This window comes from Nerophis lumbriciformis, linkage group LG09 (assembly GCF_033978685.3).
Source record: "Nerophis lumbriciformis linkage group LG09, RoL_Nlum_v2.1, whole genome shotgun sequence".
In the NCBI taxonomy this organism is placed as follows: Eukaryota; Metazoa; Chordata; class Actinopteri; order Syngnathiformes; family Syngnathidae; genus Nerophis; species Nerophis lumbriciformis.
The window spans coordinates 44,161,929-44,178,084 of record NC_084556.2 but is presented as its reverse complement, the minus strand read 5'-3'; the positions used below and the strand labels follow the sequence as shown (position 1 = coordinate 44,178,084).

At 44.1% G+C, this 16,156-nt stretch overlaps 1 protein-coding gene and 1 long non-coding RNA gene across 2 annotated transcripts in view; one reads left to right on the top strand and one right to left on the bottom strand.

The window, feature by feature from the left end:
* LOC133607989 (uncharacterized) overlaps positions 1–800 on the bottom strand; it is a 38,187-nt gene extending 37,387 nt beyond the window's left edge. Inside the window, exon 1 of the long non-coding RNA XR_009815473.2 lies at positions 759–800. This is a non-coding gene — a long non-coding RNA (uncharacterized lncRNA). The remainder of the gene's footprint in view (positions 1–758) is intronic.
* On the top strand, positions 482–7,889 carry LOC133607987 (polyubiquitin-A-like). Its single transcript, XM_061963092.1, has 2 exons — positions 482–561; positions 4,134–7,889. Exon 2 carries the CDS (start codon positions 4,142–4,144, stop codon positions 7,817–7,819), a length of 3,678 nt encoding a protein of 1,225 aa, XP_061819076.1. The 5' UTR covers positions 482–561; positions 4,134–4,141; the 3' UTR covers positions 7,820–7,889.
* The last annotated feature ends 8,267 nt before the right edge of the window (positions 7,890–16,156 follow it).

Sequence of the window (16,156 nt, the reverse complement as noted above, 5' to 3'; positions counted from 1 at the left end):
ACACGTTGGGGAAGACTATGTCTCCCGGCTGGCCTGGGAACGCCTCGGGATCTCTCGGGAGGAACTGGACGAAGTGGCTGGGGAGAGGGAAGTCTGGGCTTCTCTACTTGGGCTGCTGCCCCCGCAACCCAACCTCGGATAAGCGGAAGAAAATTGATGGATGAATGGATGTAAATAAAGATATGCTATTGAGTGGAATATCCAGCAGTCTGTTAGTTTTAACCTAAATAACCAAAATACTACTTTTTTTTTTTTGCTTATGTATATTGTTAGTATATCAGCATACACCGAGAAATATTTTAGAAAAAAAACAGTGATTAAGTAATACGTGTTATATTGACTAACAAGAGTAATATGAATAAAAGCTATTTTGGGAATAATGTGTCGCTTTAATGTCTTTGGCTCAAACACGACGTGTGTGTCATACGTCACTGTGTTAGCGTTTATGACAATTATGCTGACGAACCTAATAAAACTCACACATGAACACTGCTACATTCAGACCACCGCAGAGTGGCAAATAAGACATTTTCGCCCCGGAAGCTGACACTAATACCACTTGTAAGTACTTAAGTACTATCTAGTCATTGTCATCTGGCATTTTATTCGATAATACAGAAAAATACACAATAACATAATTATATCTTCACGCAATTTTACTTATTACATAATTTAAAAACTAATGTAAGTGAATAACTTTGAGAGCAAATACGCGATATAACTATTATAATTTACAAAAATAAAAATAAAACACTTACTGATAACGATGCTATCCAAATCAGCGATGTTTATTAATGTACTTTCCAGGAAGAAAGAAAACGTGCAATATTTCTTCTTTTATGGGCTAACGTAAACTAGTATGTAAACTTTAGGGACCCCTGTCGGCCAACTGCTGAATAACACCGCAAGTGGGCTGCCATTTAAAATAGACAGTAGTAGTCTCGTAGTGAAAATACTTTGGCAAACTCTTACCATACTTAAATACCACTGTTTTATATAACGTACTAAGTAAAACTTTAATACTCAGAGGTAAATTCAAATGTAATTTCAGTAGCACATTGACAGCATAATGATGGTATATACATTACATTTTTGTACTTATATTGCATTTGTTAGTACATCTGAGCTGTGATATCCGAATTATAGGATAGGGATATTCGCTTGCTGTAAAATATGAGCAAATAAGCAAAATGTAGACATTAACAACATTTTAAACAAAGCAAGTAGCATTTTGTTTTGGACTATTCGAAAGGTGTCACATAATAAGTCACAAAAGCTGCCCAATTACACACTATGTTTGTGACCTTTAGTCCCATGACAATCTTGTTTTAATAATAGTCCAGACCACAGTGATTAAGCTTTTTTTTTTTAAGTGCTGCTCTCCAACTGTCTAGTTGAAAACATGACTAATCAAGTGTGATGATTTTATTAACTTGACAAAAAGAGGTCTGATATTTGTCTAAATATGGTATATAAATACATATTGAAAAGTTTACTATTTTTAAACTGAAGCAACATAATTTAATCATTGTATTGTCATTATCATTAATGGTTCTTGTAAAGTGGTTGTCATTAACACACAACGGGACTGTGAATGTAGTTAACTTGTACATAGATGGTAGGGATGGGCAATATGACCTAAAATCTATATTGCAGCGTCCTACGCTAACTATATATAACATATTTTTTGGTATATAAATGATAATATAATTCTTTCAAAATGGGTCATAAAGACTCTTAATTTAGCTGCTGATGTATGCAGTAACATTGTGTAATTTCCAGTTGTGTAATCTGTCTCAAAACTATTATTAATCTACTTACTGATTTACTGTTAATATGTGGTTACTTTCTGTTGCAACATGATTCTATCTACACTTCTGTTCAAATGTAATACACACTTATTATTCTGTTGTTTGGATACTTTACATTAGTTTGGGGCAATACTGCAAATTTGTGTATCGATCCAATACCAAGTAGGTACAGGGGGCAGTATTGGTAATGTGATACTGGTACTTCAAATTTTCAAGATCATTGAATAATTCAAGTTTTGATTACAATGATATTTAGACAGAAACACAGGATGGTGGTGTAACAATATCAATTAAATGTTTTATTAGTATATTGGTTCTGATTTAAATCTGTTTATTTTTTTACCTTAAAATCCTCTAGTGTCCAGTTATTTCAGTTTGACAAATGATAACAAAAATTACAAAATATGTCAAATGATCAACCTAACCACTTTATACTCTATCGTATACTGTTGATATTTTTATTGATCCGTCCACCTTTGTTTACATTTAAGAGCTCTATATTGCGGTTAGCTTGTCCTCCTACCGTGTGTAGTGTACAGCATGTTTAGCTATTTCTAGTCCTCAATTGATAGTAAAAGTTGTAAGAAACAGTTGATTTGCCGCCATGGAGGCAATGATTACTGACCTAAGAGTGTGTGACAATCATTTGTACTTTATAACTTTTAACTTTAAAAGTGGCATTGCACCTCAATGGGACATTAGCCACTAGCTAGACTGTTACATTCTCTCGAGGACGTGTTTGTTCGCTTGCCCGCTTTCAAATTTGCAGACACAGCTAAAATGTGTCCTAAACATTTATTACCACAATAAAACGATAGTATTAAAAGCTCTATCATCAGCCAAATTGATATGATTTATATCGTATATTGTCCATATTAATGGTTCTTAAACATTTTTTTACCACCTCAGAAAAAACTTTCCTCTCCAAGTGCCACCACCATGACCAACATTATAAAATACAGTAGCATAGTAGACCTGAGTGTTCCGTAAAAACAAGGAAGATTTTTTTTTTTAACAAGTACAGATAATATTTTTGGCCACTGTAATATTACACACAGTTTGAACAGTGACACTGTACATGAAGATAGGAAAAGAAAACACTGTACTTTCATCAACTGATAGTTTGGCGTACCACTAAATGGAGCTAGTGGTACACAAACCACAGTATGAGAATTACTGGTCTATATCACTTAACTCTATTAGATGACACCGTAACTCCCCCTCCAGTAAATTGAATGATGTGAACATGTTTGTTACTTTTTAATACTGCCTTGGAGACTTTGTATATATAATTGATATGCAACTATAGTTATCTGATACTTGTTCATATTAACAAACGTGCTGTTTTAGACTGCAATAATGTTAATGAAGGACACGTATTATGTATGTCTAGCATGTGTGCTATTGTGTACAGCTGTTGTGTAGCTGCTAACATTGTGTACTTACAGTGGTGTCTGGTGGGTGGCATGTGCCATCCCTAGAATCAGATAGGCCTCACCAGGTCCTACCCCACTCAGAGTTGGAACTATTTGAAGCATACAAACGTAGCGTAGTAAGACAGCGGCTGGTGTTCTGTCCACACATACCCAGCGGGGGCGGTAGTTTGCCTAATCTAGTGATGTGAAGAGATGTGCAGGGGCTTCGAGGCGTGTGTCAAGTAATGGAGGGGGTGTTTCCGCTAGGTTTGTATCATGTAGGAAAGGAGCCGGAAATGATGACTTATGAAGCGAGCATCTGCCCGGCCGTACCACATGACCTAATCGGGACGCAGCTCAGATTTTGCAGGGAGATTCAACAACACATAAACTGCCAAAGCTCCATTGAAAATTTGGGCCTATTGAGAGTCGCGGGCTGTTTGGAACCTGAAAAGAGAATAACATTTATTTTTTTTAAAGTCAATAGAATTAAAAAAAAATTAGCATGATATTAAATTTGACAGCAAAGTTAATCCAACCCGTTTACAGCACCATGAGCAGTATAAAGCAATAGTGAAACAAAACTATCAATATTTAAAATGTTGCTTCTGCAAAGCAATGGTCTTGTACCACAGTGGTCTATGCATCTATTTTTCAATCTGTATGATGTAAGATCAGATCCTGGCAGTGTCAGCTCATGGACATTGTTTGAACTTTTCTTTTTAATAAGGTAACATGTTCTGTAGGGTATTCATATACAGTAACCTTCGATATTTGTTATTTTGCTCATACCGTACCGGTATCCTATAATCAATATCAGATCAGGAAACCCCTACAGCAACTACTTCTTTGATGTGATACAAAGTGCACATGAATGCGTTACAGTAACAAACCTTTTTGTTCGCAGGTGCAAACATGCAGATCTTTGTGAAGACTCTTACTGGAAAGACGCTCACTCTCAGGGTCGAGTTCACTGACACAATTAAGAATGTGAAGACCAAAATCCATGATAATGAAGGTATTCCACCTGACCAGCAGAGACTGATCTTTGCTGGTAAGCAACTGGAGGATGATTGCACCCTCTCAGACTACAACATTCAGAAAGAGTCGACCATCCACCACGTCCTGCGCCTGAGAGGTGGCATGCAGATCTTTGTGAAGACCCTTACTGGTAAGACCATCACCCTTGAAGTTGAGACCAGTGACACCGTTGAGAATGTAAAGGCCAAAATCCAGGACAAAGAAGGGATTCCTCCTGACCAGCAAAGACTGATTTTTGCCGGAAAGCAACTTGAAGATGGTCGAACCCTGTCTGACTACAACATCCAGAAGGAAGCTACCCTTCATCTGGTCCTGCGTCTGAGAGGTGGCATGCAGATTTTTGTGAAGACCATCACTGGAAAGACCATCACCCTTGAGGTTGAGACCAGTGACACTGTTGATAATGTAAAGGCCAAAGTCCAGGACAAAGAAGGGATTCCTCCTGACCAGCAAAGACTAATCTTTGCCGGAAAGCAACTGGAGGACGGCCGAACTCTGTCTGACTACAACATCCAAAAGGAAGCTACCCTTCATCTTGTCCTGCGTCTGAGAGGTGGTATGCAGATCTTTGTAAAGACCCTTACTGATAAGACCATCACCCTTGAGGTTGAGACCAGTGACACTGTTGAGAATGTAAAAGCCAAAATCCAGGACAAAGAAGGGATTCCTCCTGACCAGCAGAGACTAATTTTTGCCGGAAAGCAACTGGAGGACGGCCGAACCCTGTCTGACTACAACATCCAAAAGGAAGCGACCCTTCATCTTGTCCTGCGTTTAAGAGGTGGTATGCAGATCTTTGTGAGGACCCTCACTGATAAGACCATCACCCTTGAGGTTGAGACCAGTGACACTGTTGAGAATGTAAAGGTCAAAATCCAGGACAAAGAAGGGATTCCTCCTGACCAGCAGAGACTGATTTTTGCCGGAAAGCAACTGGAAGATGGCCGAACCCTGTCTGACTACAACATCCAAAAGGAAGCTACCCTTCATCTTGTCTTGCGTCTGAGAGGTGGCATGCAGATCTTTGTGAAGACCCTCACTGATAAGACCATCACCCTTGAGGTTGAGACCAGTGACACTGTTGAGAATGTAAAGGCCAAAATCCAGGACAAAGAAGGGATTCCTCCTGACCAGCAGAGACTGATTTTTGCCGGAAAGCAACTGGAAGATGGCCGAACCCTGTCTGACTACAACATCCAAAAGGAAGCTACCCTTCATCTTGTCATGCGTCTAAGAGGTGGCATGCAGATTTTTGTGAAGACCCTCACTGGCAAGACCATCACCCTTGAGGTTGAGACCAGTGACACTGTAGAGAATGTAAAGTCCAAAATCCAGGACAAAGAAGGGATTCCTCCTGACCAGCAGAGACTGATTTTTGCAGGAAAGCAACTAGAAGATGGCCGAACCCTCTCCGACTACAACATCCAGAAGGAAGCTACTCTTCATCTTGTCCTGCGTCTGAGAGGTGGCATGCAGATCTTTGTGAAGACCCTCACTGGCAAGACCATCACCCTTGAGGTTGAGACCAGTGACACTGTTGAGAATGTAAAGGCCAAAATCCAGGACAAAGAAGGGATTCCTCCTGACCAGCAGAGACTAATTTTTGCCGGAAAGCAACTGGAAGATGGCCGAACCCTGTCCGACTACAACATCCAGAAGGAAGCTACTCTTCATCTTGTCCTGCGTCTGAGAGGTGGCATGCAGATCTTTGTGAAGACCCTCACTGGCAAGACCATCACCCTTGAGGTTGAGACTAGTGACACTGTAGAGAATGTAAAGTCCAAAATCCAGGACAAAGAAGGGATTCCTCCTGACCAGCAGAGACTGATTTTTGCAGGAAAGCAACTGGAAGATGGCCGAACCCTGTCTGACTACAACATCCAGAAGGAAGCTACTCTTCATCTTGTCCTGCGTCTGAGAGGTGGCATGCAGATCTTTGTGAAGACCCTCACTGGTAAGACCATCACCCTTGAGGTTGAGACCAGTGACACTGTTGAGAATGTAAAGGCCAAAATCCAGGACAAAGAAGGGATTCCTCCTGACCAGCAGAGACTGATTTTTGCCGGAAAGCAACTGGAAGATGGCCGAACCCTGTCCGACTACAACATCCAGAAGGAAGCTACCCTTCATCTTGTCCTGCGTCTGAGAGGTGGCATGCAGATCTTTGTGAAGACCCTCACTGGTAAGACCATCACCCTTGAGGTTGAGACCAGTGACACTGTTGAGAATGTAAAGGCCAAAATCCAGGACAAAGAAGGGATTCCTCCTGACCAGCAGAGACTGATTTTTGCCGGAAAGCAACTGGAAGATGGCCGAACCCTGTCTGACTACAACATCCAAAAGGAAGCTACCCTTCATCTTGTCTTGCGTCTGAGAGGTGGTATGCAGATCTTTGTGAAGACCCTCACTGATAAGACTATCACCCTTGAGGTTGAGACCAGTGACACTGTTGAGAATGTAAAGGCCAAAATCCAAGACAAAGAAGGGATTCCTCCTGACCAGCAGAGACTGATTTTTGCCGGAAAGCAACTGGAAGATGGCCGAACCCTGTCTGACTACAACATCCAGAAGGAAGCTACCCTTCATCTTGTCCTGCGTCTGAGAGGTGGCATGCAGATCTTTGTGAAGACCCTCACTGGTAAGACCATCACCCTTGAGGTTGAGACCAGTGACACCGTAGAGAATGTAAAGGCCAAAATCCAGGACAAAGAAGGGATTCCTCCAGACCAGCAAAGACTGATTTTTGCTGGAAAGCAACTTGAAGATGGTCGAACCCTCTCCGACTACAACATCCAAAAGGAAGCTACCCTTCATCTGGTCCTGCGTCTGAGAGGTGGCATGCAGATCTTTGTGAAGGCCCTCACTGGTAAGACCATAACTCTTGAGGTTGAGACCAGTGACACTGTTGAGAATGTGAAGACCAAAATTCAGGATAAAGAAGGGATTCCTCCTGACCAGCAGAGGCTTATATTTGCTGGTAAACAACTGGAAGATGGCCGTATCCTCTCTGACTACAACATCCAGAAAGAGTCCACACTTCATGTTGTCTTGCGTCTCAGAGGTGGCATGCAGATCTTTGTGAGGACCCTTACTGGCAAAACAGTTACACTTGAGGTTGAGACCAGTGACACTGTTGAGAATATAAAGGCCAAAATCCAGGACAAAGAAGGGATTCCTCCTGACCAGCAGAGACTGATTTTTGCCGGTAAGCAACTGGAAGATGGCCGAACCCTGTCTGACTACAACATCCAGAAAGAAGCTACCCTTCATCTTGTTCTGCGTCTGAGAGGTGGCATGCAGATCTTTGTGAAGACCCTTAGCGGAAAGACCATCACTCTTGAGGTTGAGACCAGTGATATCGTTGAAAATGTGAAGACCAAAATCCAAGACAAGGAAGGAATTCCTCCTGATCAGCAGAGATTAATCTTTGCTGGTAAACAACTGGAAGATGGCCGTACCTTGTCTGACTACAACATCCAAAAAGAGTCTACCCTGCATCTTGTCCTGCGTCTGAGAGGTGGCCAGTGGAGTATCTCAGGATTCTATACTTAAAACCTCTAAAGCTTATGTGTTCCCTATGACTCTTATGTGATGGAAATAAATGACAACATTTTCCAATGTGTATTTTGTTGGTGGTGTTTTATCAATAAATGGTAAAGGGAAATTGTAATCTAGATTGGCTACTGAGAATGTGAAACGATTGAGGATAATCTGGCACATTGGAAGACACTGCCCATCTCACTTATGGGAAGGGTTTCTACTGGGAAAATGATGGTCTTGCCCAGGGTTGATTATCTATTTTCAATTATTCCCACCAAACCTCAAATTTGGTTTTTAATCACTAGACTCACACATCAATCAGTTTCTTTGGAAAAGTAAACCACAAATCAACCTACAACATTATAAAAACCCAAGGAATATTGGGGTCCAAAACTCCCAAATGTTTCCAATTACTTCCTCGCAAATAAACTACAATACATATTCAAATCAATCCCAATGTATTAGATCAATTATGGTTAGATATTGAACAATTCACTCAGCCACTGGGGTGCTCCTCCCACTTATAGCACACAATGGAGGCATGGTGGGGGGACAACGCTGCCTCTATGGGGCTCAGTCCTCCTGACTTGTCATCTGCTCGTCCATCCCTCAATCTTAGCTGCATTTTAGACACTTACGGTTTGGGGGCTCGGCATGGTAGGGACCCACCATGGCCTTGATGTCCCCCAATTTTAATCGCAATATTAGTCCCCACAAGCATACATCTCCCTCACACTACAGTACACTCATCAATAGGGACTGGAGGTCAGCTGTAACTGCTGACCTAATTTTAACTACACAGTAGACACTCTGGGGACCTTTTACACTCCCACATCACATGCACGGGTGGATTGGGGTTCGGGGGTGCCATGCGCCCTTCATTGCCGCCTCGGCTGATGCATGCATGCGACTGCGGTCTGGTGGTCTTCCATTCCCGGGCAGAGACCTGGCTGAGGGTGCAAGGATTTTATTTTTATATTTTTTAATTTGTTTTAGTTTAATGTATTTTTTTGTGTGGTTGCGCACAGGTTTTGCTACCTGTTGAGTGGAGTCCCAGCTTGTCTGGTCCAGCCTTACGTTGTGGGATCTGTGTCGGTGACTTGATGCGGGGGCAGCGCAGCACTCTTGTTTGGTGTGGGTGCTGTGTCTCGGTTGTTTGGGTGGTGATGTGTTTGTGCGGGTTTGGATTGGGGAGTGGAGTCTTTTAGTGGGAGACGTGTTGATGTCTCTTGCTTGCGTTTTGGCGTTTGGGCTGACTGGCGCTGGCTGGTCTCCATGCATGTGGTTGTTGGTCGTGGTATTTTGGTCGCTTTGATTTGATCGAGTGGTGCTGGTTGTCTGGGGTATTGCAGCTGGTGTTTCTGCTGCTGTTTGTTTGTAGTGTGGGCGGCCGTGGCTGCTGGGTCCGGTGCAGTGGGTGGCCGATGTTGGGACTTGTGGCAGCGCATGCACGTGGTCATTGTTCGGGCTGATGAACTTGCCGGCTTCGTTCTCATGTTTTGTCGTGTTTGTTGGCTTGTCGGGTGTCGGCCCGGGCCTGCTCTCGCGCTCTGCCGCGCCGTCCTGCACGCCCAGTGTCATGCCGTTGTCTGGATGCGGGCTTGTTGGATGCAGGGACGGGGGGTTGAAGTGGTCTGCTGGTTCTCGGTGGACAGTGGGTGCCTGGGCTGTATCGCTGCCCTGCCGGCCTGTGTATGGATTTGTTGGTTTATATATATGTGTGTGGGTGTGTGCGTGTGTGTTAATTGTTACATTTATATATGTGTTGTATACAGGAGGGAGTAGCTGGCACAGACAAGGATGTGGTATTAACTCTAGATTTATTTATGTACATACAATAATAAACCTAGGGAAATGGAGTGTGACAAAAATCCAAGAGTGTGTGTGTGTATGACTATGTGTGGAGATTAGCTGTTGAGTGTTACCGTAATGTTGAGCAAGGGGCAAGTCCAAAAGGGGCAGGTCAGGCTCATAGATCCGTGAGAAGCAGGAAGTCAGGGGGGCTATAGAGAGGCGTCGAAGGTCCGTGTCCAAGCGGAAGGTCGAGATCCAAGAGGCAGTCAGGGAAGCAGAAAGAACACGGAGGAAGACGAGACGCACAGCTCGTCATGAGAAACGAAGGCAGACTGCAGGAAGGACGACAAGGAAGACACGAGACCAATTAAACACGACAGTGGAGGACACAGAGCGAGATTGCATAGAGCACAATGATCGCTGACGGTACTACAACAGATGATTGCGTTCTGGCGCCGGGTAGCAGGTTGAGCAGGCTTATGAAGGCAGGACCTCATTAGCACCAGGTGCGTTGAGTACTGATGGAAAGCAGCTGCTTGCTACCGCCGGAGTGACACGTGCAGGAGATGAGTGGTCGTGGGCGTGTCCCGAGATGCGCCCCGCGGGGCTCATTGAAGAGTGCGCATTGGCATGCGCCCGGGCCATAACAGTACACCCCTCAAACGGACAGATTCCGGATGTCCTATAACTCGGGCAAGAAGAACACAAAGATCAAAAGTCAAGGGAGGTGTAATGTTCTTGCATTATGGTGACTGCAGAAATAATGAGAGTTGGTTCCTTGAAGTCGTAACTTTAATAACAACGCATCGGCGGCATCACATAACTGGCATACATCCCTAGTCAAGAAGCAACTCGACTCCACATACTTCCTGTCTAACAACGGGACTTCAAAATAAAATACCTTACATTCTGGTGAACATCACAGGAGGGTAGAGGGGTGAACTGGTGGTAGGCCGCCGGCCCCAGTGTCCCCGAATCCACCGGGGACGAGTTTGGTGGCAGCGGCGAGTAGCACGACCAAGAAACGGCCACCTTCTTGGCCGTCGGGAAGGTGGACGCGAGTGGCGCCAGAACCACAGCAGCTTACGAAATCCATGTCCATTTCCTGGGCGTCGCAGCTGTTGGTCCATGCCCTGGCCACAGAGGGCGCCGTGTGCAGCCAGCCAGCTGGAGGTCGCGGACGCGACGATACTGGCGACGAGAAGGATGGCGGTGCCGTGGCAAGGTCTGCCAGAGACGAGGAAGCTGACATCGCCGGAGTCCGAGATGAGGAGAATGACGTCATTGAAGCCGCAGACGAGGAGGTCAGGGTCAGAGACGAGGCTGACAGCGTCGTCCTGCTTGTCTCTGGCTTCGACGACGTCGTCAGGGTCAGAGACGAGATAGCAGGCTGAGGAGCTGGCCATGGTGCTGAAGCATCGGTCGGTCGTTGAGCAGAAGCGGGAGCTGCAGACACTGGGACCAGTCTGGGTGCTGGTGTTGATACGGGAACCAGTCTGGGCGCTGGTACTGGTACGGGAACCAGTCTGGTTGCTGGTAATGGTATGGGAACCAGTCTGGGTGCTGGTACTGGCTCGGGGACTAGCCTTGGAGCGGGTGCTGGCTCGGGGACCATGTAGCCACCGCCTCACAGCGGCATTCAGATGTAATAACGGTACCGGTATTTTTCAAAGGTGGGGACCCGGTTGCTGGTGGGGCGGGGTCGGTCTTCCCGTCCTGCTGTGAGAAGTCTCTGGTTCCCTCGGGCGGGGCGTCCCGCCTTTCTGCCCGCGTGGGGTGTGGTCCCCTTCTTCTCCCGTGCCTTGTCCTCTGTCAGGCGCGTCTCTCTATGGCTTGCTTCTGACCCTGCCGGGCGGCACACATGGTCCGGCTCTGGGGTTCCTGTCGCTGGCTGGCCTGGCTGCATGGGGCCGGTGGTTCCTTGTTCCCTGGGCGCCGCACTAGCGGTTTTGGGTTGTGTTTTCTGGGTGGCTGGGGCTGTACTTTGGCTCCCTCACACACTGGGAGACAAATATATTGTACATACAAATGCACATACCTACTCACATACACACAATTATACATACGTATATACAAACATACATATATTCATACATACGCGCACACAAATGAACTCAAGCCCATACATAGGTACTTATACTCCCACATACATACATACAATACATTCTGTACAAATACATATACACATGCTGTACTTATACAAACTCCGTTTCCATATGAGTTGGGAAATTGTGTTAGATGTAAATATAAATGGAATACAATGATTTGCAAAAACGTTTCAACCCATACTCAGTTGAATATGCTACAAAGACAACGTATTTGATGTTCAAACTGATAAACATTTATTTTTTTTGCAAATAATCATTAACTTTAGAATTTGATGCCAGCAACACATGACAACGAAGTTGGAAAAGGTGGCAATAAATACTGATACAGTTGAGGAATGCTCATCAAACACTTATTTGGAACATCCCACAGGTGAACAGGCAAATTGGGAACAGGTGTCTGCTTTTTGTATTTCAAGTTATTACATATATGTATTGTTGCATTTGAAACAAATGTATTGTTGATAATAGAGGTAATTATTGATTATTAATTATCAATAGTGCTATTTCTATTGGTATTTGTCTTGCTCCATTTGTAGTGTAATAATCATTGTAATTTCTGTGTTATTAATATTTACTTCACTAACTGCTTCTTTGCTATCACTTATACTATCATAATTTTACATATTGTATTTGCTGATGCTGTTGTGGTTGTTATTGTTTTGTTGTGTTTGCTGTTGTCGTTGTCTGTCTTATCCCCTTCTTGTTTCAGCAGTCTTTTATTTCTCTTTCTATCCCCTCTTCCTCCGGTCTGGCTGTGCCAAATAATATAAATCTATTAAAGTCAAATACAAATAAGGCAACAAGAGAAGTATCCCACATTTCTCTTTTGTAAAGTAAATATGTACAGCAAATATGGGCATCTACATCAACAATATGATTTGCCTGAGTAGCTGGACAAAGAGAATGTGAAACGTATATTAAATGTAATTTTTTTTAATGAATTTTGTTGTTGTGTGTACTACAAACCTGCTGGGGACCACAGATTGAAATTAACCCCTGGCTACAAATGCACATTTACATTTTTATGTCCATTGATGTGCAACGTCTCATGAAACAAAGATATGGTCGGGTTCTGGAACCAAACTCATCAGGGGTTGGACCCACATAAGCCCAGCTGTGCTGCCAATGTGTTGAAGTCACCCCCAGTGAACTAAAGGGTTACTTTCCAATGCCTTTGGGTTGGAGAAAGGGTCCCGACTCGTTTGTGCATATAAGCATCAAAACGGTAGTCAGCGTACCCAAGAAAGGTTACTTTTTTATGCCTTTGTGGGTTGGAGAAAGGGTCCTGACTCGTTTGTGCATTGTGCAAAAGCACCAAAACGGTAGTCCAGTGTACACAGCTTTCTTGGGCTCATTTGTGCATTGTGCATAAGCACTAAAACTGTAGTCCAGTGTACCCAGCTTTCTTGGGATTATCGGGGTGCTGGACAGTATCTTTACTTGTGATTCCGTAGTCCTACTGGGAGATATCAATGCCAATCATGGCATCAATAATGTGACCTGGAGGAGTGAGTGGGATGAACGATCTACAAAACCCATACGGTGTTAGTGGGCTTCAGGAATAATCACAGTATAGTAGCCATAACAAACACCATGCTAGCACCAAGACACCCTAAAACGCAGTTCTATTTGTAGTATTATTTACTTTGTAGTCGAAATGTTGACTCCGAATGGGCCGTAAGAAGCAGCTGACAGGTAACGGCAGACCAAGCGTTGAGCGCCATTGGTGGTGCTCAAACCAATAACTTGGGCGCTTGAGGTGAGCCATGGAGCATGATCTTTGGTCAGCTTTGAACAAACTGATACCTCAGAAAGGGGAACCAGTGCTCTTGTCTGCAATGTACACAGTGGGGACGGATGCCTAGTGCTGACCTCAACTGAAGATATAATCGGGCGCTAGAGGGCCCCGCTCGACCCCACAAACTCACCTTCCATAGAGGAAGCAAGAGTGTTGAAAATATGGATCACTGTGGTTTTAGTTAGGCCCTGGATGTAGTGGGACACGTTTCTTAAACATTGCATGGAAATTGAAGTTGGGAACAGAACGTCTGGATGGGTGGATGAAGTGGTGGTCCCCTAGACCAGACGGTGTGCTCCAATTAGAGGGTGATCCCACTCCTCAGCCTCCTTGGAAAAGTCTATTCCAGGCAATGTCAGAATCAGTTTTATTGACCAAGCATGTTTAACATGGAAAAAATTTGACTTGGTAGACTGTGCTCTATTTGTTCGATGTAAGAAATAAAGAAAAAACGCTAGACTGTGCTCTATTTGTTCGATGTAAGAAATAAAGAAAAAACGCAACAACTACGAGAGAGTGCAGAACTGTGGCGGCCGTCCTTGGCACCATCTTAGTATGAGAAACGAGAGAAACATTACGCTATCTTGGTATAAGAAACAAAAGGGAAACACAAAGGACATACAAGAAAAGAGCACAGACTGACTGCCCCACTTCAGCAGCTGGAGAGTAAAACACAACAAAAAACCTCAAAAAATAGCAATAATACATAATGCGCAATTGTACGAATTGCGCACATACGATTGCACTATGCCTTGACAAACAGAAGAAAACTAACGTATTTCAACACACACATATAATGCTGTAGCTACTGGGGAACAGCACGGCCAGAGACAGGAACAGACCCTGCAAAGCAACTAGAGAGCTGACTCCGTCCTAAGCCACCCACCAGGCCCCGGCCAACGTCCAGTCCATGCGGATGAGCCAGTATCCATCTAGGGACATCGAAGCATCCGACACATGCCCATCCATGAACAACATGCATCTAACTCTTTATTGCTCAAACAGCACCTGTTACAAATACTTCAACCCACGATGAAAATACAAACCCTGTTTCCATATGAGTTGGGAAATTGTATTAGATGTAAATATAAACGGAATACAATGATTTGCAAATCATTTTCAACCCATATTCAGTTGAATATGCTACAAATACAAAGGTGGCAATAAATACTGATAAAGTTGAGGAATGCTCATCAAACACTTATTTGGAACATCCCACAGGTGAACAGGCAAATTGAGAACAGGTGGGTGCCATGATTGGGTATAAAAGTAGATTCCATGAAATGCTCAGTCATTCACAAACAAGGATGGGGTGAGTGTCACCACTTTGTCAACAAATGCGTGAGCAAATTGTTGAACAGTTTAAGAAAAACTTTTCTCAACCTGCTATTGCAAGGAATTTAGGGATTTCACCATCTACGGTCCGTAGTATAATCAAAGGGTTCAGAGAATCTGGAGAAATCACTGCACGTAAGCAGCTAAGCCCGTGAGCTTCGATCCTTCAGGCTGTACTGCATCAACAAGCGACATCAGTGTGTAAAGGATATCACCACATGGGCTCAGGAACACTTCAGAAACCCACTGTCAGTAACTACAGTTGGTCGCTGCATCTGTAAGTGCAAGTTAAAACTCTCCCGTGCAAGGCGAAAACCATTTATCAACAACACCCAGAAACGCAGTCGGCTTCGCTGGGCCTGAGCTCATCTAAGATGGACTGATACAAAGTGGAAAAGTGTTCTGTGGTCTGACGAGTCCACATTTCAAATTGTTTTTGGAAACTGTGGACGTCGTGTCCTCCGGACCAAAGAGGAAAAGAACCATCCGGATTGTTATAGGCGCAAAGTTGAAAAGCTAGCATCTGTGATGGTATGGTATGGGGTGTATTAGTGCCCAAGACATGGGTAACTTACACATCTGTGAAGGCGCCATTAATGCTGAAAGGTATATACAGGTTTTGGAGCAACATATGTTGCCATCCAAGCAACGTTACCATGGACGCCACTGCTTATTTCAGCAAGACAATGCCAAGCCACGTGTTACATAATAATAAATAAATGGGTTATACTTGTATCGCGCTTTTCTACCTTCAAGGTACTCAAAGCGCTTTGACAGTATTTCCACATTCACCCATTCACACACACATTCACACACTGATGGCGGGAGCTGCCATGCATGGCGCTAACCAGCAGCCATCAGGAGCAAGGGGTGAAGTGTCTCGCCCAAGGACACAACGGACGTGACTAGGATGGTAGAAGGTGGGGATTGAACCCCAGTAACCAGCAACCCTCCGATTGCTGGCACGGCCACTCTACCAACTTCGCCACGCCGTCCCTACATCAACGTGGCTTCATAGTAAAAGAGTGCGGGTACTAGACTGGCCTGCCTGTAGTCCAAACCTGTCTCCCATTGAAAATGTGTGGCGCATTATGAAGCCTAAAATACCACAACAGAGACCCCCGGACTGTTGAACAACTTAAGCTGTACATCAAGCAAGAATGGGAAAGAATTCCACCTGAGAAGCTTAAAAAATGTGTCCTCAATTCCCAAACGTTGTTGTTAAAAGGAAAGGCCATGTAACACAGTGGTGAACATGCCCTTTCCCAACTACTTTGGCATGTGTTGCAGCCATGAAATTCTAAGTTAATTATT